Below are 20,476 nucleotides of genomic sequence, written 5' to 3' on the forward strand. Positions count from 1 at the left end.
TCCATATACAAATTTTCTACATAATTAATGTGAAGACTAATCTTCGACGTAAAATTTATGCCATATTATAGCTTCCTCAAATTAACGTGGACGCTTTCTTTCTTCTTTTCCTCATGTCGTTTATAATAAGCTTGAACCCAAAATCTCCCCCGTTTAAAAACAACAACTAACGTGGGGTATTATGTTTCAAATTTTTTATTCATACTAATACTCTTTTTGCATGGTATTTGTCTTTTATTAAGATTGCTTTAATAAACAAAACGTTAATTGAAGTAAATGCCGATATAATTACACGATTTTAAAAGTCTTCTCGATATTATTCTTTAATAAAAGAAGCAACTCAATTATGAAGAAATTAAGGGAGAAGAAATTAAGGGAGTAGTAGACTTTATTTTTGGTCAATCTATACTATCACATACACTGAAGGCTAGAAGAGAAAAACAAACTTTTTCATGTAATTGTTAGATTCACCATTACCACCACTTCTTTTGCTATCTTTGAGTATAAAATCATGAACTTTGAGTATTTCTGATTTTCATCTAGAAAATACTTTTCTTTAAATTGAAGCAAATGTGTTTGCAGTTAGAGGTGTCAAGTGGGCCGGGCCGGCCCAGGCCCGGTGAGGCCCAGCGACATTTCAGCCCAACCCGACCCAGGCCCATGTCGGTGGCGGTCCAGGCCGGGTCTGGGTTTTGGTATACATAATGAGCCCAGCCCAGGCCCGGGCCCAGTTGATATGTGGGTCGGGCCGGACCGGTTCTGGGCTGGGCCAAGTTCAAAACTTTTACTATGCTATAACTATTAATTAATCTGTATATATATTGCCACTAAATAAGGTAAGATTTTGTAGACAGGAGTTTTATATAGGAATATGTAATAATTGATTTGTGTATTACACATACACGCATATGTGATACAATCCCACAAAATTAGGAATTATAGAACCATTTTCAATTGAGATAAATCAATTAACAACTACTCCTTCCGTTCCAAGGAAGATGACCCCTTCTTTGGGCGGCACGGGATTTTATGCAGTTATATTTTGTGTGGTAAGAGGAGAGAGTAAGAGAGAGGGAATAAAGTAGAGATAAAAGTGTTTCCATTTTAAGTAATGGGTTATCTTGATTGGGACAAACCAAAAAGGAAAGTGGGTCATCTTCAATAGGACGGAGGGAGTAATATCTATAATGGGAGGTGATGAATGGCTAACTAATTAGCAATTCAAAATTGAGACCAATTTTTAACCATTAGATTAGAAGATCTTGTGGTTGATATAATGTCAAGTGTAATAAATTTTAAATTTAAATAATTATTAATTAGATTAAAAGGGTATTAATGTCAAATCCTATATGTAGTAATTATAACTAACTATTTTCTCTCTCCTCAAAATCATCTCAAATCTTTAAATTTACGTAACTCTCTCAATTTAAATTATTTTTTCATAAAAAAATATATCAAATTAAAGATAATTTAATAAGGATTCCAACGATATCTCAATTGCATATGTTCCGACGATGTTCGAGTGATGAAATTTGATAAATTATATTTCAATTTTCGTACATGTTGATAAGCAGCTTTTATCAACAAATGCAACAAAAAATCTCAATATGTTGTAGGCAAAGTCTCAATATTATGCATGTCCAATCTCAATAAAAATGTGTTGATATTTTCTTGTCCTTGTGTTGATATTCTAATTTCATATTGTTGATATTTGTAATACACAATGTTGATATAAAAAAACACCTACGAAAATCATATGATAACATAATGACGATATTACCCTTTTGTTGATATTTTGTCTACTATTTATTGAGATTTGTGAGCTTTAATCTCATCCACTCATTTTAAAATCCAAAGGTGGAGATTTAGTCTTGATTTTGGATTAGGGTGCTACAAGCATTAGAATAGGACCATATCTATAATTATGCAAATTAAATGTAATAATGGAAATCAAATGATTTAGGTTGAGTAATTGAATTAATTAATTATTTTTTAGTAATATCATTAATAAAATTTAGAATTATTTTGAAAACATACAAATATAAAATAATCATGTATCTGATAATATATTAATAAAATGGATATGTATGAAAATAATATCCAAACTTCATAGTCTATATTTTTTTTTTATACACACGTAAGGGAAGGGGTGCGATCATATCATAACTCATATTTATGTGATAGTCTAATAACCCTATCATTTTATGGGTCAAAAGTATCATTTTTATTAAAAATGATATGTATACATGATAAAATGATATTTTTCAGCATGCATAAAATGATACTTTTATTCCATAAAACGATATTCTGTTCCATAAAATGATATTTTTCATCCATAAAATGAGGGTTATTAGGTTATCACCATAAATATGGGTTATGATATGATCACATCCCCGTAAGGGAATATATTATATATACAAATTACATTTTGCATGCATATGGAAAACTAATCAATTACTCCTATATATATGGATTATATTTAGTAGAGATAAATTATTAACAACCAATCTCTACAATTATGCAAATCAAAATTATTATAGCACAATAGGATCCTCTATTTTTGAAAAAAAAAAAGTCAATAACTAATCTCTTTAATTATGAAAATCAAATTTATTAGTATAAGTTTTAATTTAAGTTACGTTTTATTAATAACGTATCTTCAAAATATACAAATATAATATAACCATGTGTCTAACGATAAATAAATACTAGGAGATATGAATATGTTATTTGTATTTTACTTATGTTATGCATAAATAAGACTATTGAAATAATTAAAAATATAGTATAGTATAAAACCAAGTACATAAGTTAGCTTCTGTCGGGCCTGGGCCGGTCTTGGGCCCGGGCCGATCCTGGGTTTATAAAACAACTCAATTGGAGCCCATTTCAACTAATGAGCCCAGCCCAGGCCCACTTCGTATAAAACCAAGTACATAAGTTAGCTTCTGTCGGGCCTGGGCCGATCCTGGGCCCGGGCGGTCATGGGTTTATAAAACAGCCCAATTGGAGCTCATTTCAACTAATGAGCCCAGCCCAGGCCCGCTTCGTTACACTAGTGGGTCGGGCCTGGGCCGGCCTGAGCTGGGTCGGTCCGGCCCATTTGACATCTCTGTTTGCAGTAGTACCATTGTGGCAAATAACTAAGTGTACTCCGCATAATCTTTAAATTGAAGTTGACGTGTTTTTCGAGGTAACTTTCTATCTTTTACCACGTAGATGGTAATATGCTAAATGTACTCCATGCAATCTTTAATTTTACCAAAATTGATCATATCAACTCAAAGTTTATGTATTTAAAAATTACAAGTTCAAGAGAAACCAAAAAATATTAAAAATTCGTGTACTCCCTCCGTTCCAAATAAGATGACCCCTTCTTTAGATGGTACAAGATTGTATGCAACTTTATTTTGTGTGTTAAATGGAGAAATTAAAGTAAGCGAGAAAAAATATATAAAAATAAAGTGTTTCTAGTTTTAGTAATGAGTCATCTTAATTAGGACAAATCAAACAGAAAACTGGATCATCTTCAATGAAACGAATGGAGCATTAAAAGTTGATAGTTTTTTCAAACAGTTTTAGCTAATGTTGAGGAACTCCTTATTTGAAATTTGAATGCTTGGCTAGAAACCCAATGCATATATCTTTGGGCTGAATTTAATTAACAAACAAAAGCTCCATATTGATGACCCATGCCCATTGTTCCTACATGGCATCACCATTTAGGCCCACCAACAAAGGTGTATTCATTATTTCTTGTTTGTTGGGCCTAGAAAATTAGTTGACAGCCAGATATGATGGAAGCCCATTTTCTTTTATTTAGCGTTCACACCCAAATTTTGCCTCCTCTTTTCCCTTTCTTCCACTATCGAATTAAGTTTTGTAAGTTAGTTCTACTCCTTTTTATTGGAAAATCAAAGTTTTAAAATTTTCATATTTCTATTTAAGTTTATAATTTCTGTATATTCGTGTTAAACATTAATCTAATGGAGTATAACTCTGTTAAAAGACTAAGCACATTTAAAATATTGTCATCGATTGCTAAGAAAAAAAGATGCAAGGAAAATAAATTGGTGAAATTTTTTTGACGACAAATATAATACTTTTAGTGTATGACACTTTGTAGTTAGAGTACCTTTCTTCGTAATATTGTCATTTTTAGGTCAATTGAAAAACTTATAAGTGAAGTACACATGTAGGCAGGAGAAAAACTAGTATAGAAAGAAAATTCTGGAAAGCTAATAATAACTACAAGATCGTAATTGAATGATCAACTAACAATCCATTACTATAAATGAGGTAATTTGCTAAGTTATATTGATAAAAATACATTAACTTTAGTTTTATCTCTTACCTCAAGAGTTAACAACCTCTAATTCAATACATTTGTCCACAAAAATAGACTATTTTTTCTATTTTTCACTGTCCATTAAAATTAGACCAATCTAAATATGGAAACTTTTTAACAAATACTAATCCTATACATCATTCTAAATGTGGACTCAACAATCCATAAACAATACTTTCACCACCTTTTCTCTACCTCTTTCTTACTTAACCAATAATTACGCATTAAAACCAATGTTTTTTAGTGGACGGAGGTAGTATATCTTTTCACAATGGTCATCTATAAACGAAGATTTGTGAGGTTTCCTATGAATGGTGGGATGGTGCCCGAAAGCATGTAGTCTGTCAAGCCTAAAGCTTGGAGGTTGACAAGAGAAGCTATCAACTCCACTGAGCTCATTGCGAATCAAATTCAAGTAATTAAGATTTATGCGTTGTGATAGGTTTGTTGGAATCCCGCCTCCAAAAGATTTGTTACTAAACTCAATCGCTTGAAGCCTTCTAAGACGACCAATCTCCTGAGGGATTGGGCTGCTGAAGGTGTTGTTTTGCAAGTCGATGATTCTGAGGAAAGAGAGGTTACATATGTGAGGTGAGAGCGATCCAACAAGGCCTTGAGAATGAAGAAATAAGGAGACTACTCTGCCTGGATGCCTTTTATTGCAGTAGACGCCATTCCACCTGAAAAAATGTGTCGTTTCGTTCCATGATGTCAAAGCATGCAGTGGATCGCCGTGTATGGAATTCTTGAAGGCCAAAAGAGCTTCGAGATCAGTATGGTTGTATGAATGTGAAGAAGGAATGGTGGTCAAGAGGATGAAGAGAATAAGGAAGGGAGTTGAGATAACATGTTTTGTATTGGTTTTTTAGTGTCTTCAAGTAGTTGAATAGTTTTGCTAGCTTGGCTTAATTTATAGAAAGATAATATACCCACCAATTTTACGTTATTTTCTTAGTAAGATGGTTATAAAAATAATTGTATTATGGTTATAAAAATAATTGTATTAATAAACATCAAGGTGCATCTGGATTTAATATGCACAAAATAAATTATCGTGTGTGTGAATAAGGGAGAGATATGTAAAGAATACTAGACCTCTCTGTATTTATATAATCGTGCATTTCGTGAGCCAATATGACAAAAATCAACAAACTAAAAAAATTTCAGCCATAAAATCAAAAAGCCATCGTCCATTTCATGACCATATGACAAAAAATTTAAGCTAATAATAACTACAAGATCGTAACTGAATGATCAACTAACAATCCATTACTATATATTAGGTAATTTGCTAAGTTATATTGATAAAAATACATTAACTTTAGTTTTATCTCTTACCTCAAGAGTTAACAACCTCTAATTCAATACAACATTTGTCCACAAAAATATGCAACCTCACTGAGCATCACGCAACTCCCCAAAGAAGAAGGAATGGTTCCGGATAATCTGTTGTGGGACATGTCCATGATTCCAAGATTTCTCAAAGCCCCATCTTCTAATGGAATAGTACCAGTCAGAATGTTGTGAGATAGGTCTAGAGCAATGCCTATAGAGGAAAGCTTAACAATCTCGGGAGGTATTGAACCACTGAGATTGTTATATGAAAGATATAACAAAGACAAGTTGGTACAATTGGCAAGACTTTGAGGTATACTCCCAGAAAGATTGTTTAATCCTAAGTAGAGCTTGTTCAACAAAGTCAAGTTGCCTAATGAAAATGGCATCTCATGTGTCATTCTATTTTTAAGGAGACTGATTTCTTGCAACTTATGAAGTTTTCCAATGGAGGGAGGAATTGGACCTTTTAGATTATTAGTATGAGCTGATAAAAGAGTGAGACTAATGAGGTTTCCTATACTAGATGGAATGCTTCCACTTAACAGATTTTTATGGAGGTTTAAGAAGGACAAGTGATTAGACAGATTTCCAATGGAATCTGGCAACGAACCAGTGAAATGGTTTTGATACAACGACAAACTTTTAAGGTTGGTGCAGTTTGTCAGAGATGATAAAATATTACCTATATCTCCATTTAAACGGTTATTTCCAGTTGAAAGATATTGAAGAGCTGAAAACCTAGTTAAATGTATCATATTTCCGGTGAAACTGTTATCAGTTACTTGTATGCTTTCAATTAGGGAAGAGTTAGATAGCGAAGCTAGAAGCACTCCACTGAAATTATTAGAATTCAAATAAAGGTGCCTCAACTTGGGAAGTGTAGAGCTTATGTCGACAGGTATGTTTCCATGGAGTCGATTGAAATCAAATCCGAAAATCTCGACACTTGAAAGATTGTAGAGGCCTAATGGAATAGAACCAGTTAGATTATTGTCACTCATATTTAGCAGAAACAATTTTTAAGCTGAGCGAGTGACTGGGGAATCTCTCCTACGAAGCCACAGGATCCTAACGACAATAGGGATAGATCTGTAAGGTTTCCTAGGAATGGTGAGATAGTCCCCAAAAGCATGTTATCTGACAAGCCTAAAGCTCGGAGGTTGGCAAGAGAAGCTATCTCATGGATTATGCCTCCGGTGAGCTCATTGTCAATCAAATTCAGGGAATAAAGATTTCTGCATAGTGAAAGGTTTGTTGGAATCCCACCTCCAAAAGAATTGTTAGTAAAGTTGATTTTTCCAAGCCTTCTGAGGCGGCCAATCTCCTGAAGGATTGGGCCACTGACGGTGTTGTTTCACAAGTTGATGGTACGGAGAAAAGAGAGGTTACCTATGTGAGGCGAGAGAGATCCCGCAAGGCCTTGAGAGTGCAAAGAAACAGAGACGACTCTGTTTGGATGCCTTTTGCTGCAGGAGACGCCATTCCACCGGCAGAAATGTGTCGTTTCGTTCCATGAGCTCAAAGCATGCAGTGGATCGTCGTGTATGGAATTCTTGAATGCCAGAAGAGCTTCAAGATCAGTATGGTTGTTTGAATGTGAAGAAGGAATCGTGGTGAGGAGGATGAAGAGCATTAGAGTAATACTGAAAAGTTTTTCCATGTTTTTTTTTGAGTTTCAAGTGGTAGAATAGTTTTGCTAGCTTGGTTTAATATAGGGACCATCTACTCTATTTTTCAAAACCAAAGATTGGTTCATAGTTGTAGGCTTTCACAAAATTTTCAACGTAAAGAAGTTTGGTTCTTACTACACTTTCCACAGAACAACGTCGGCTCTTTTTCTTTTTTCTTTTTATTAAGAATGCTTTTACAATCAAATAGTAGTAATTAGCTGTAACACACATAGATATAATTAGATTAAAGTCTAAAATTGATCTTGTACATGTTTAAAAAAACTTTAAGGTCTTACACATTAAGTTACTTTGCTTATGGTTTCAATTTTTTTTTCCATATTTAATGGTTCCATAAAAAATCTATTTAGTCCTACACATTTTAAAGTCTAGGTAGGTCAGAACCGATATCGGTGTATTTCATGAATACTAAAAGAGCTTCAAATGATGAAAGGTGTTGCCATGGAATATTGGTAGTAGAATGGTTTTGCTAGTTTTGATTTAATTGTAGATCATCTCCTCAATTTCCCAAACCAAAAGTTGTGTTCATACTTGAAGAAACTTGATGGAATTTAGTTTATGGTCTACTTTGGACTTGGTTATTCCATCTTTAATTTATTCATTTTGGCACCTTCAACATAGTCAATGATAAGACTATACTTTTCTCTATTTAAATCAAATGGACAAGCCATTGAGTTGGGTTGTTGAACCTTTTTAGGTTCATATGCACCTTACTTAAAGAAATGTATATTCTCTGAGTTAAGATCGAAAGAGACAAACTATATAAATCCAAAAGTCATTTTTCCAAGCATATTCGTAGAAAACATGTTGAAGAGTTCAATCATTGTAAAACCATCCAAAACATGCATCCATAAAAGTTAATTTCTTTATATATTAATTCGTTGTATAAAAGTCGAAAGAGCAAACTCTACGCTACAAATTGTAGTATCATTTTTTTTTCCAATGGGAATCCGAGAAATTTAATTTTGTACAAGTCGTCTGATCAATAAATTTTGTACTCCCTCCGTTCCCTCATAGTTGAGGCGAAACTTTTCGGCACGGAGTTTAAGAAATGAATGTTGAGTTTGTTAAATAAATAGATAAAAAAATAAGAAAGAGAAAAAGGTAGAGAGAATAAAGTAAAAAGTGAATAAAGTAAGAGAGAGTAAAGTAAGAAAGAGAAAAAAGTTACTATAAATGGAAATGACTCAACTATAAGGGAACTTTCCGAAATAGAAAAATGACTCAACTATGAAGGTACGGAGGGAGTACACAATATGTTGAGGCATATGTTCGAAAAATTGATCACAAAATAGACGACAAGATAGCTTTTTTTTTCACATATTTATTCTTCAAAAAACTCATGACAAAATAGAATTAAGAATGCAAGTACTCAACTGCAGATGCAATATCAATACCAATATAGTTACAAGGGTCAGTTTTACCTCAAATTTTATTATCTTAATATTATTAATATATTACTCCCTACATTCTAATTACTATATAATACCACCTCTATCATGAAAATTTACTTTGTAGTTGATAGAGAGCAAAAATTATATGGTCTGAACATACCAAATGACAATATGACATTATGTCATTATGTGTTCCACTAATGATTCCTTGATAAGTGGAATTATAGAGGATCCTCTTCTACCCGGAGGTTTAAACTAATACATTCACTTTTTTATAAATAAAATATCCATTATTGTAAAATTTGGAAACTATCCAAAATATAGGAGCTCCTTGCGCAATTAAAATATAGATCAAAGATGATTAGACCACTGATTTTTTGCTCCATTTCAAGAAGCATTTAAGATATAGGGTGATGACAGTTCATCAAATCTTAAATGAGGTGCAATGTTATTTTAACACTCACTCGACTTTTGACAATTATTCATTTTATAATCATCTATATATTTTATGTATACATATATGATTGTCCAAATTGGCATAGTTTCCATAATTTACAATAATACCTTTTTCTATAGAGAAATTTAATATATTTCCATAATTTATGCATCTAATTGGAATGTAGTTGGAAGTAAGACTTTATATATGTTTCCACATGTCAAAATTTCATTAGTAAGATATACCACGTCACTTTGCCACTTTAATATGGCATGACTAGGGAATTTTTTCTCGTTTTGCTATGTCTTTTTGGTGTCTTCAAGTAGTAAGAATAGTTTTTCTAGCTTGGTTTCTTTCATACTCAACTTTTCAAAACCAAAAATTTGTATTCATACTTGAAGGAACTTGATGGAAATTATGACAATATAGCTTTTTCCGTATTTATTCCTCTAAAAACTCATCACAAAAAAGATGAAAATAACCAAAAGTTTTGAAATACATGTAATCTAAGAGCAAGCCTCAATGAAATCGAGGACTTGTAACTGAATAGGATCCCAAGCATACGTAAATTCCACAAATTCACCACTATATAGAGGATTCAGTGTCTTCACGAGGCAATGACCGTCTTCATCAATAGAGATGACGGGAGGTTTGACCTCGATACTTGGTAAAAATTTTGGACACGTCAATTTCAAGAGAGTTAACGTGCACGCGCATTGGTTGGAGACCTTGACTTTCCACTCAGGTTTCGACTCGATTGACCGTCCTGTCGGGATTTGCTCGATCTTCACCGAATCCGTTAGGCATGTATTTGCCATTGAAACTTCAAACAAACCAACGCAGAGAATTGCTACGAAGCAAATGAACTTCGACATTGTATGATTTAGTAAGGGATGAGAATAGTCAATTTGGTTGTGGATGTTGTAATATTGCTGTCCATTGTATTTATACTACAAATTATTAATCCAATCCTAGAAAATATTAATATCTGCGTTATAATATAAAATTTAAGTGTGTCAATAATGGATATTGATTGTCAATCGGCTAGAATCATGTAAATTGAGTACAATAATATACTCCCTTCGTTCCATAGTAATGGCGACGTTTCTTTTCGGCACGAAGATTAAAAAAAATTATGTTAGGTGAGTTAAGTAAAGGGAGAGTAAAGTGGAAAATGAAAAAGGTAGAGAGATGAAGAGAAAATAAAGTAAGAGAGAGTAAAGTAAGTGTGAAAATATGTGTTGACTTTTACTAAAAAAGGAAATGACTCTATTACTATGGAAAGTACCAAAATGGCAAAATGATTTTATTACTATGGAAAGGTGGGTATGAGATTTCAAAAATCATCAAAAAGTGCTCTCAAAATTAAGTTATAAATTCCTAAATCGTCTGAGAGTGTAAAAGAAAGAAAGATGGACTATTCAAATCATGTGATTTTATTTATAAAAATATGCATCTAGAATAAGAAAAGGACATTCGTTTTATAAGGCTAATTTGCATTCCTACATGGAAGGTGTATAATCTTCAGTGGTATTAATAAGAGTTATTTGAGTTTATTTATGTAGCCCATTTTATGGCTCTAGGCCCATCGCGGCTTGCCAAGCCCCGCAGTGAATTAATTAGTTTTTCCAATTAATTCATCAGCTGAAGGGATGGTTTAGCATCCCAATTAATTAAATAAAAATTTCTTGATTCTTATCTTAGTGCTAGCTCATCTTATACTTAATTATCTTGTGCAATCTTAACATGTGTTCAAACCAGCACATTAGAAGATATAATCGGGAGATGGGTGTCCTAAATTACAATGTCATTACAATAGTTTTATATTACTGGAAGATGGGTGTCCCAAATAACCATGCCATAGCTATGTTTCTCAATTTGCAATGCCATGACCTCTAGTCTTCTAATTTATTTTATTTAAAATTTGTTGTCATTATATTGATGTGGAAATTCTAATTTTCATCATGTTTGAACACAATTTTGGTTTTGGAAAATTGAGTACATGATATTTCCGTTAATTAGGTTGGATATTTTGTGTAGTTTGTAATTGTAGCCTTGGGTTAAAGTAGACTTAGAATATTAGGTACGTATGAAATTCTAAGTCCAAAGTAGACTATACTTGTTGAAAATTAAGTTTACGTAATTTCCATCCAGTATGAACACAATTTTTTAGTTTTGGGATATTCAGTACATGAGCTGTCATTATGTGGAATTATAGCTTAGAAGTTGAAGTGGATTAGTAATGAAATTTTTGTAGTATACTTGAAGCAATTTCTGATTTGCAGTAAAAATTATGTTGAAACTTTTTCATACAGTACTTATACCGATGAAGTTAAGTAGACTTAAAAGATCGGGAAATTGAGTATAATTGAATAAAATTAACTGTTACTAATAAGAATAAAATTTCTGGTTTGGAAAATTGAGTACGTGATCTTTCTATTAATTGTATCGAAAAATTAAGTGAGTTATAGCTCGAGTTAAAGTATACCTGAGAAGATGAATTAGTTATGAAATTCCATGTCCAAATTAGTAGACTACACTTGAACAAAATAAAGTGAACATGACCGAATCAAAGTAAACTATACCTAGGGGTGGGTAGGTAAGGTATACCTTACCGAAACCATCATACCGTATACTTTATCGTAAATACGGTATGCGAAAAAGTCATACATTTACCTTATCAAAGTTTTCGGTATACCGAACTTCGGTATACCTTATTTTCGGTATGACAAATTTCCATACCGATACCGTACCTCATTTTCGGTATACCGTACCGAAGTTTGGTATACCTTACTTTTGCGGTATACCTGACTTTCAACATCAATTAAAATAGAAAATTAGAGTTTTTAAAATATTATTTATAATTTATAATTTTAAAAATAAATTAAATATAATGTATTCATAATTATATTTATATTTCACCATAGATTTTATAATTTAAAAATATATAAAATATATTTTATATATAATTGTGTTTATATTTTTGTGGTATATACCTTAATTTACGGTATATACCGAATTTCGGTATGCAGCGGTATACCGCGGTATTTGAAAATTCATACCGTTACCTTACCGGAATCTTTCGGTAAGGTATCATACCATACCGAAAGTCACGGTATACCGAAAATTCGGTATTTTTGATATTTTTTCAGTACGATAAGACCGGTATTTCGGTATTTTTCCCCAGCCCTAACTATACCTGTAGAAAATTCAGTGCACTAGACAAAGTTAACGTCGAGTATACGTCAGAAAATAAGTGCAAAAGTTCCACGAAAAACATGTTTTGGTTTTGGAAAATTGAGTAAACGAACTTTCTATTTAAAGCAAGCTGAATAAACTATTCAACTACTTGAAGACACCAAAAAACCATGGCAAAACATGTAATCTCAACTCCCTTCCTTATTCAATTCCTCCTCTTCATCCTACTCACCACCATTCCCTCTTCACATTCCAACAACCATACTAATCTTGAAGCTCTTTTGGCTTTCAAGAAACAAATACACGATGATCTGCTTTGAGCTCATGGAACGAAACAACGCATTTTTGCCGGTGGAATGGCGTCTCATGCAGCAAAAGGCATCCAAGCAGAGTCGTCTCTCTTTCTCTGCGGTCTCAAGGCATTGTTGGATCGCTCTCGCCTCACATAGGTAACCTCTCCTTCCTCAGAATCATCAACTTGCAAAACAATACCTTCAACGGCCCAATCCCTCATGAGATTGGTCGTCTTAGAAGGCTTCAAGTGATAGAGTTTAGTAACAATTCTTTCGGAGGCAAGATCCCAACAATCTTATCACAGTGCACCAATCTTTATAAACTGAATTTGATTGACAATGAGCTCACTGGAGGCATAGTCCCCGAGATAGCTTCTCTTGTCAGCCTCCAACATTTAGGCTTGTCAAGAAACATGCTTTTGGGGATTATCCCATCATTCCTAGGAAACCTCACAAATCTATCCCAACTTTCGTTGCGAGATTGTGGCTTGCAAGGAGAGATTCCGGAGTCGCTTTCTCAGCTTAGAAGATTGTGGTTGCTAGTTGTGGGTGGCAATTATCTAACTGGCTCTATCCCATTAGCCCTTTATAATCTTTCAAGTGTTGAGTTTTTCGTATTTGGTTACAATAAACTCCATGTGAAGACACCTGCTGAGGTAGGCTCTCTTCCTAAGTTGTCGCACCTTAGTCTATCCAATAATCATTTCACTGGTGTGCTTCCAGCTTCACTATCGAACTCTTCCATGATTGTAAATTTAAATCTAAATAGTAACAATTTCAATGGAAATATGATCGATTTAAAGAAGCTTTCATCTCTTGAAGTGCTTGTGGTTGACTATAACCGTTTGAATGGAGATATAGGTAGTATTGTATCATCCCTCACAAACTGCACCAACCTTAAGATTTTGTCATTGGGTGATAACCATTTCACTGGTTCATTGCCAGATTCCATTGGCAATCTTTCTAATCACTTGTTTGCTCTATCCATTATAGAAAATCAGTTAAGTGGAAGCATTCCATCTTGTATTGGAAACCTTGTTGGTCTCACTCTTTTATCAACTAGTATCAATAATCTAAGAGGTCCAGTTCCTTCCTCCATTGGGAAACTTTCTAAGTTGCAAGAACTCTATCTCTATAAGAATAGACTGGCAAATGAGATCCCATTCTCATTAGGCAACTTGACTTTGTTTAACTTTCTCAACTTGGGACGAAACAATCTTTCTGGTAGTATACCGCAAAGTCTTGGAAACTGTAGCAACTTGTCATTTTTAGATCTTTCAGATAACAATCTCAGTGGCTCAATACCTTCCGAAATCATTAAGCTTTCCTCCATTTCCCTTGCACTCAACCTATCTTGCAACAGCTTCACGGGTACTATTCCATCAGAAGTAGGGACTTTGAAAAATCTTGGAATCATGGACTTGTCCAACAACAGATTATCTGGAACCATCCCACCTTCTTTGGGGAGTTGTGTGATGCTCATCTTGCTTCACCTAGGGACAAATTCTTTTCAAGGTGAGATACCTGATAGTCTGAGGGCTTTGAGAGGTTTAGAATTTTTGGATCTTTCGCAGAATAATCTTTCTGGGATAATTCCAAGATTTCTGGTTGAGTTTCACTTGATACCTGGTAGCTTGTTGTATATCAACATTTCTTTCAATGAGTTGCAAGGTGAAGTCCCAACTCTCGGAGTTTTCCAAAATGAAAGTGCAATCTCACTTGAAGGAAACCAAGACTTGTGCGGAGGTATTGCAACGCTAAACCTTCCTCCTTGTCCATCATCACAAAAACCCAACTACAAAGGCTTAGGGAAAATCTTGATCCCAACTATTGCCGGGGCCTTATGCCTAGCACTTGCAGTGTGCTTATGTGTGATCATAATCTACAAGCGGCGTGCACATCTAGATGTTGGAACCCCCTGACATTCCAAGGGCCAGACTTTTTGAGGCTATCTTACGGAGATCTCTTGAGTGCCACAAATGGATTCTCGCAGACGAATCTAGTTGGTGCAGGTAGATTTGGATCTGTGTATAAAGCAACCATCAATGATGATGATGATGAGCAGACGGATGTGGCAGTAAAGGTTCTTAATCTTAACATAAGAGGAGCTTCTAAGAGTCTGGTATCAGAATGCAATGCATTGAAAGGCAGACGACACAGAAACTTGCTCAAGATTGTGAGTGTATGTGATAGCACTGATTTTCAAGGGAATGATTTTAAGGCGTTGGTGTATGAATTTATGGCCAACGGAAGCCTCGAGAATTGGCTGCATTGCGATCCATTGAATGAAGGGTTTAGAGCTCTAAGTGCTATTCAGAGACTGAATATTGCTATTGATATTGCATATGCAGTTGAGTATTTGCATTGTGGTACTGACTCCACAGTTATTCACGGAGATTTGAAGCCGAGTAACATTCTCTTGGATCAAGCCATGGTCGCCAAAGTTGGCGATTTCGGATTAGCCAAAATCATATCAAGCATTTCACATAATATGTCATCCACAGAAGGAAGCCGTTCATCTGCAATCAAGGGTACCATAGGCTATATCGCTCCAGGTTAACTTTATCTTTATCTCTATCTGTATACGTGTGCATTATAATTTGCGTGATGTTTTATCAACACGAGGGGATGTATACAGCTACGGAATTCTTCTGCTTGAGTTGTTCACAAACAGAAGACCTACCGGTGATGCCTTTGAGGGGTAGCAAAATCTCCAGGAGTTCGTCAGCAACGCTTTACCAAACCGTGTATTTGAAGTGGTGGATCCGTATCTGCATCAACAGGTGAACGAAGGTGACAAGTATTGGGGTTGCATGGTTTCGATTTTGAGTATTGCACTGAGATGCTCACTTGAACTTCCCAGAGATCGTACCCCGATGGGAGAGGTTGTTAATCAACTGCAAAAGATAAGGAATGTTTTTTCTTGAAGACAGGCGCGGCAGAAATGTCGCTTCCTATCAACGTTAAAACAGATCAATGGCGGACATAGTTAGGCAAAGAGATCGTTCTATTGTTGTTAATCTTGAGAACCTTTGTAATAACGAAAGAGATTTGTGAGAATAGTATAGATTATGCAATTTTCGTCCGTAGAACGAAAATGGAAAGATAGACGTGTTTTTGGGGTATAGAATGAGTAATTTCATCGAAGTAAACAAGATGATTAGACAAGAAATCAAGTTAAGTCCACTACTGTCATTATGTAGGACCAACCAAACAAGACTATTCCACTCACCCAAAATGTACTCCAGTTATATCCCTAAAAATGAAGTGTGGACTTGAAATAATTAACTTCTACCTCTGTCTATGAATAATAGACTTAATTTGACTTGACATGAATTACTATAAAATAAATCAAAAAATATGGGAAAATGTAGGTCCTATCTTTATATATTAATTTTATAATAAAATGTAAATAAAATAAAATCAGTGGAATGTAAGTTTATTACCAACAATAGTGTATTGATGAGGAAATTCTAATTTCCATCAAGTATGTACACCATTTTGGTTTTGGAAGATTGAGCACATGATCTTTCAGTTAATTAGGTTGAAGATTTTGTGAAGTTTATAATTGTAGCCTTGAAGTTAAAGTAGAATAAATAATTACTCCCTCCGTTTATGAAATTTTGTCACATTTTTCTATTTCACCTTTTACCATTTTCGATAATGGACCACATATTCCACTAACTCATTCAAACTCACATTTTATTATAAAACTAATATATAAAAGTAAGACTCACTCTCCACTAACTTTTTTAACTCATTTTCCATTGCATTTCTTAAAATTCATGCCTGGTCAAAGTGTGACAAAATTTAAAGGACGGAGAGAGCAGCACCTTCTATATAATAAGAATATTATTATAAAATCAAGGATATAGAACCTTAACATACCACAGTTAGGATTTGCAGTTGTTAATTAAATTCGACATTAAAGAGGCCTCTCATTTATTAGAAAAAATATAACATGCAAAGCAAACCAACACAGAGAATCACATTCTGAGCATAGCTAATGTGATATTGGCCTAAATTTTGTGTCGTGGGTTAAGAAATGTATCAGGGTTTGTCAATTTAATTTTTCTGTGAAAAAAGTCTAGTCTTCTCATTTATTATGTTGAAAATAATGTGTAAATATACTGATGAGGGGAAATCTAGTTTCCATTAAGTATTAACACAATTTTAGTTTTGGAAAATTGAGTAGGGTTAGGGTTAGAATGAACACAATTTTGTGGAAAATTGGTTGAAAATTTTGTGTAGTTTGTAGTCTTGAAGTTAAAGTAGGGTTAGAAGATATGAAGTTCTGAGTCCAAGGTAGACTATACTTGAAGAATATTAAGTGCACATGACCAACAAGTCCAGTTGACCAAGTCAAGGTAGAGTATGCTTAGAGAAAATAATGTGTAAGTTCCAAAAGTTCCATGAAGTATGAAAACAACAGGAGTATTTGGTTTTGGAAAATTGAGGAGATGATATTTCTATTAAAGAAAGCTGGCTAAACTAGCCTACTACTTGAAGACACCAAAAGACATGGAAATACCTTTCATTTCAACCCCCTTCCTTATTCTCTTCATCCTCTTGACCACCTTTCCTTCCTCACATTCCAACAACCATACTGATCTTGAAGCTCTTCTGGCTTTCAAGAATTCCATACACGACGATCCGTTGCATGCTTTGACCTCATGGAATGAAACAACGCATTTTTGCTGGTGGAATGGCGTCTCCTGCAGCAAAACGCATCCAAGCAGAGTCGTCTCTCTTTCTCTCCCGTCTCAAGGCCTTTTTGGATCGCTCTCGCCTCACATAGGTAACCTCTCTTTCCTCAGAATCATCGACTTGCAAAACAACACCTTCAGCGGCCTAATCCCTCAGGAGATTGGTCGTCTGAGAAGGCTTCGAATGATCAACTTTAGTAACAATTCTTTTGGTGGTGGGATTCCAACAAACCTATCACGATGCACAAATCTCTATGAGCTGAATTTGATTGACAATGAGCTCACCGGAGGCATAGTCCCCGAGATAGCTTCTCTTTCAAAACTTCAATCCTTAGGCTTGACACGAAACATGCTTTTGGGGACTATCCCACCATTTCTAGGAAATCTCACAGATCTATTATACCTTTCGTTACGAGATTGTGGCTTGCAAGGAGAGATTCCCGAGTCCCTCGCACAGCTTAGAACATTGCGGTTTCTAGTTATGGGTAACAATAATCTAACTGGCTCTATTCCATTAGGACTCTATAATCTTTCAAGTGTCTATGCTTTCGCATTTGGTTTCAATAGACTCCATGGGAATGTACCAGCCGACTTAGGCTCTACACTTCCCAAGTTGACGCACCTTGATTTGCAGTATAATCATTTCACGGGAGTGCTTCCATCTTCACTATCGAACTCTTCCCTTATTGAAAATCTGTACATACAAAGGAACAACTTCAACGGAAAGATTATCGATTTGACAAAGCTTTCATCTCTTGAAATGCTTTTGGTTGCATCTAACCGTTTCAATGGAGATGTAGGTGCTATTTTATCATCCCTCACAAACTGCACCAACCTTGAGGTTGTGACATTGGAGGATAACCATTTCACTGGTTCGTTACCAGAATCCATTGGAAATCTTTCTCATCACTTGTTTCTCTTGACCGTTCATCGAAACCAGTTAAGTGGAAACATTCCATCTAGTATAGGAAACCTTGTTGGTCTCAATACTTTAGCAGCTTTTAGCAATAATATAAAAGATCCAATTCCTTCCTCCATTGGAAAACTTCATAAGTTGCAAGAAATCAGTCTCGCTGAGAATAGACTGACAAATCAGATACCATCTTCATTAGGCAACTTGACTTTGTTGAACGTTCTTTATGTAGGATCAAACCATCTTTCTGGGAATATACCTCAAAGTCTTGGCAATTGTAGCAACTTGTTGTTTTTAGACCTCTCATATAACAATCTCAGTGGCTCAATACCTCCCGAAATCATTAAGCTTTCCTCCATCTCCATTGGACTTGACCTATCTCACAACGTTTTGACGGGTATTATTCCATCAGAAGTTGGGGCTTTGAGAAACCTTGGGGACATGGACTTGTCACACAACAGATTATCCGGAACCATTCCTCCTTCTTTGGGGAGTTGTGTGATGCTCAGCTCGCTTCACCTAGGGAGAAATTCTTTTCAAGGTGAGATACCTAATCGTCTGAGTGCTTTGAGAGGTTTAGTATCTTTGGATCTTTCAGAGAATAACCTTTCAGGGATGATTCCAAGATTTCTTGTCGAGTTTCGCTTGTTGTATCTCAACATTTCTTTCAATGAGCTGCAAGGAGAAGTCCCAACTCTTGGAGCTTTCCAAAATGAAAGTGCAATCTCACTTGAAGGAAACCAAGACTTGTGCGGAGGTATTGCATCCCTAAACCTTCCTCCTTGTCCATCATCACCAAAATCCAACAAGAGCGGTTTAGGTGAAATCGTGATCCCAACTATTGTTGTAGCCATATGCCTATCTTTTGCAGCGTGCTTCTTTGTGACCCTTATCTACAGGAGACGAGCATTGAAAAATGTTGGGTCTCCCATATTCAAAGCTCCAGACCTTTTGAGGCTCTCTTATGCAGATCTATCGACTGCCACATGTGGATTCTCTGAGAGGAATCTGCTTGGTGCAGGGAAATTTGGATCTGTATACAAAGGAAATATCATTAATGCTGAGGATGAGCAAACAGATGTAGCAGTGAAGGTGCTTGATCTTAGTGTAAGAGGAGCTTGTAAGAGTTTGGCATCAGAATGCAATGCATTGAGAGGCATACGACACAGAAACCTGCTCAAGATTGTGAGTGTGTGTGACAGCACTGATTTTCAAGGGAATGATTTCAAGGCATTGGTATATGAATTTATGGCCAACGGAAGCCTCGAGAAGTGGCTGCATTCAGAGAATGAAGGCAGGGGAGCTCTTAGTGCTAATCAGAGACTCAATATTGCAATTGATATTGCATGTGCAGTTGAGTACTTGAATTGTGGTACTGACTCCATAGTCATTCATGGAGATTTGAAGCCAAGTAACATTCTCTTGGATCAAGACATGGTCTCCAAAGTTGGTGATTTCGGATTAGCCAGAATTGTTTCAAGCATTTCACAGAGCTTGCCATCCACGGAAGGAAGCAGTTCATCTGCAATAAAGGGTACCATAGGCTACATCGCTCCAGGTTAACTTTATCTTTTATCTTTATACATGTGCATTATAATTTGCTTATGTATTTGCTTCTACACACAGAATATGGTATGAGTGATGTTTTATCAACACAAGGGGACGTATACAGCTATGGAATTCTTCTGCTTGAGTTGTTCACAAACAAAAGACCCACCGGTGATGCCTTTGAGGGGTACCAAAATCTCCACGAGTTCGTCAGCAACGCTGTACCAAACCGTGTATTTGAAGTGGTGGATCCGTTTCTACATCAACAAGTGAATGAAGATGACAAGTATTGGGGTTGCATGGTTTCGATATTGAGTATTGCACTGAGATGCTCACTTGAACTTCCCAGAGATCGTACCCCGATAGGAGAGGTTGTTAATCAACTGAAAAGGATAAGAAATGTTTTTCTTGAAGAGAGGCGCAGTAGAAATGTCGCTTCCTATCAACGTTAAAGCAGATCAATGGCAGACATGTTAGACTAAGAAATCATTTTACTGTTGTTTAATCTTGAGTTAGGCCACAATTAAGTAGCAGAGCCTTTTGTAATAAGAGATGAAGAGTTAAGAGACTCAAATTATGGACTAGACAACCTTCAACTGTTATCAAATTCTGTT

The 20,476-nt window shown here is 35.2% G+C and overlaps 4 protein-coding genes across 4 annotated transcripts; 2 read left to right on the forward strand and 2 right to left on the reverse strand.

The window, feature by feature from the left end:
* Positions 1 to 5,709: 5,709 nt before the first annotated feature.
* LOC125206736 (probable leucine-rich repeat receptor-like protein kinase At1g35710) lies at positions 5,710 to 7,346 on the reverse strand. Its single transcript, XM_048105972.1, has 2 exons — positions 7,076 to 7,346; positions 5,710 to 6,650 (listed from the first exon to the last, which is right to left on the reverse strand). The coding sequence occupies exons 1-2, from the start codon at positions 7,344 to 7,346 to the stop codon at positions 5,710 to 5,712; spliced, it is 1,212 nt and encodes a 403-aa protein (XP_047961929.1).
* A 2,364-nt stretch (positions 7,347 to 9,710) lies between these two features.
* Positions 9,711 to 10,079, reverse strand: LOC125206737. Its single transcript, XM_048105973.1, has one exon. It carries the CDS (start codon positions 10,077 to 10,079, stop codon positions 9,711 to 9,713), a length of 369 nt encoding a protein of 122 aa, XP_047961930.1.
* A 2,679-nt stretch (positions 10,080 to 12,758) lies between these two features.
* On the forward strand, positions 12,759 to 15,255 carry LOC125206738 (probable LRR receptor-like serine/threonine-protein kinase At3g47570). Its single transcript, XM_048105974.1, has 3 exons — positions 12,759 to 12,826; positions 12,871 to 14,556; positions 14,601 to 15,255. Exons 1-3 carry the CDS (start codon positions 12,759 to 12,761, stop codon positions 15,253 to 15,255), a joined length of 2,409 nt encoding a protein of 802 aa, XP_047961931.1.
* A 1,961-nt stretch (positions 15,256 to 17,216) lies between these two features.
* Positions 17,217 to 20,314, forward strand: LOC125206740 (probable LRR receptor-like serine/threonine-protein kinase At3g47570). Its single transcript, XM_048105975.1, has 2 exons — positions 17,217 to 19,872; positions 19,941 to 20,314. The coding sequence occupies exons 1-2, from the start codon at positions 17,217 to 17,219 to the stop codon at positions 20,312 to 20,314; spliced, it is 3,030 nt and encodes a 1,009-aa protein (XP_047961932.1).
* Positions 20,315 to 20,476: the final 162 nt, after the last annotated feature.

The sequence above is a fragment of the Salvia hispanica genome, chromosome 2 (assembly GCF_023119035.1).
Source record: "Salvia hispanica cultivar TCC Black 2014 chromosome 2, UniMelb_Shisp_WGS_1.0, whole genome shotgun sequence".
Taxonomy (NCBI): Eukaryota; Viridiplantae; Streptophyta; class Magnoliopsida; order Lamiales; family Lamiaceae; genus Salvia; species Salvia hispanica.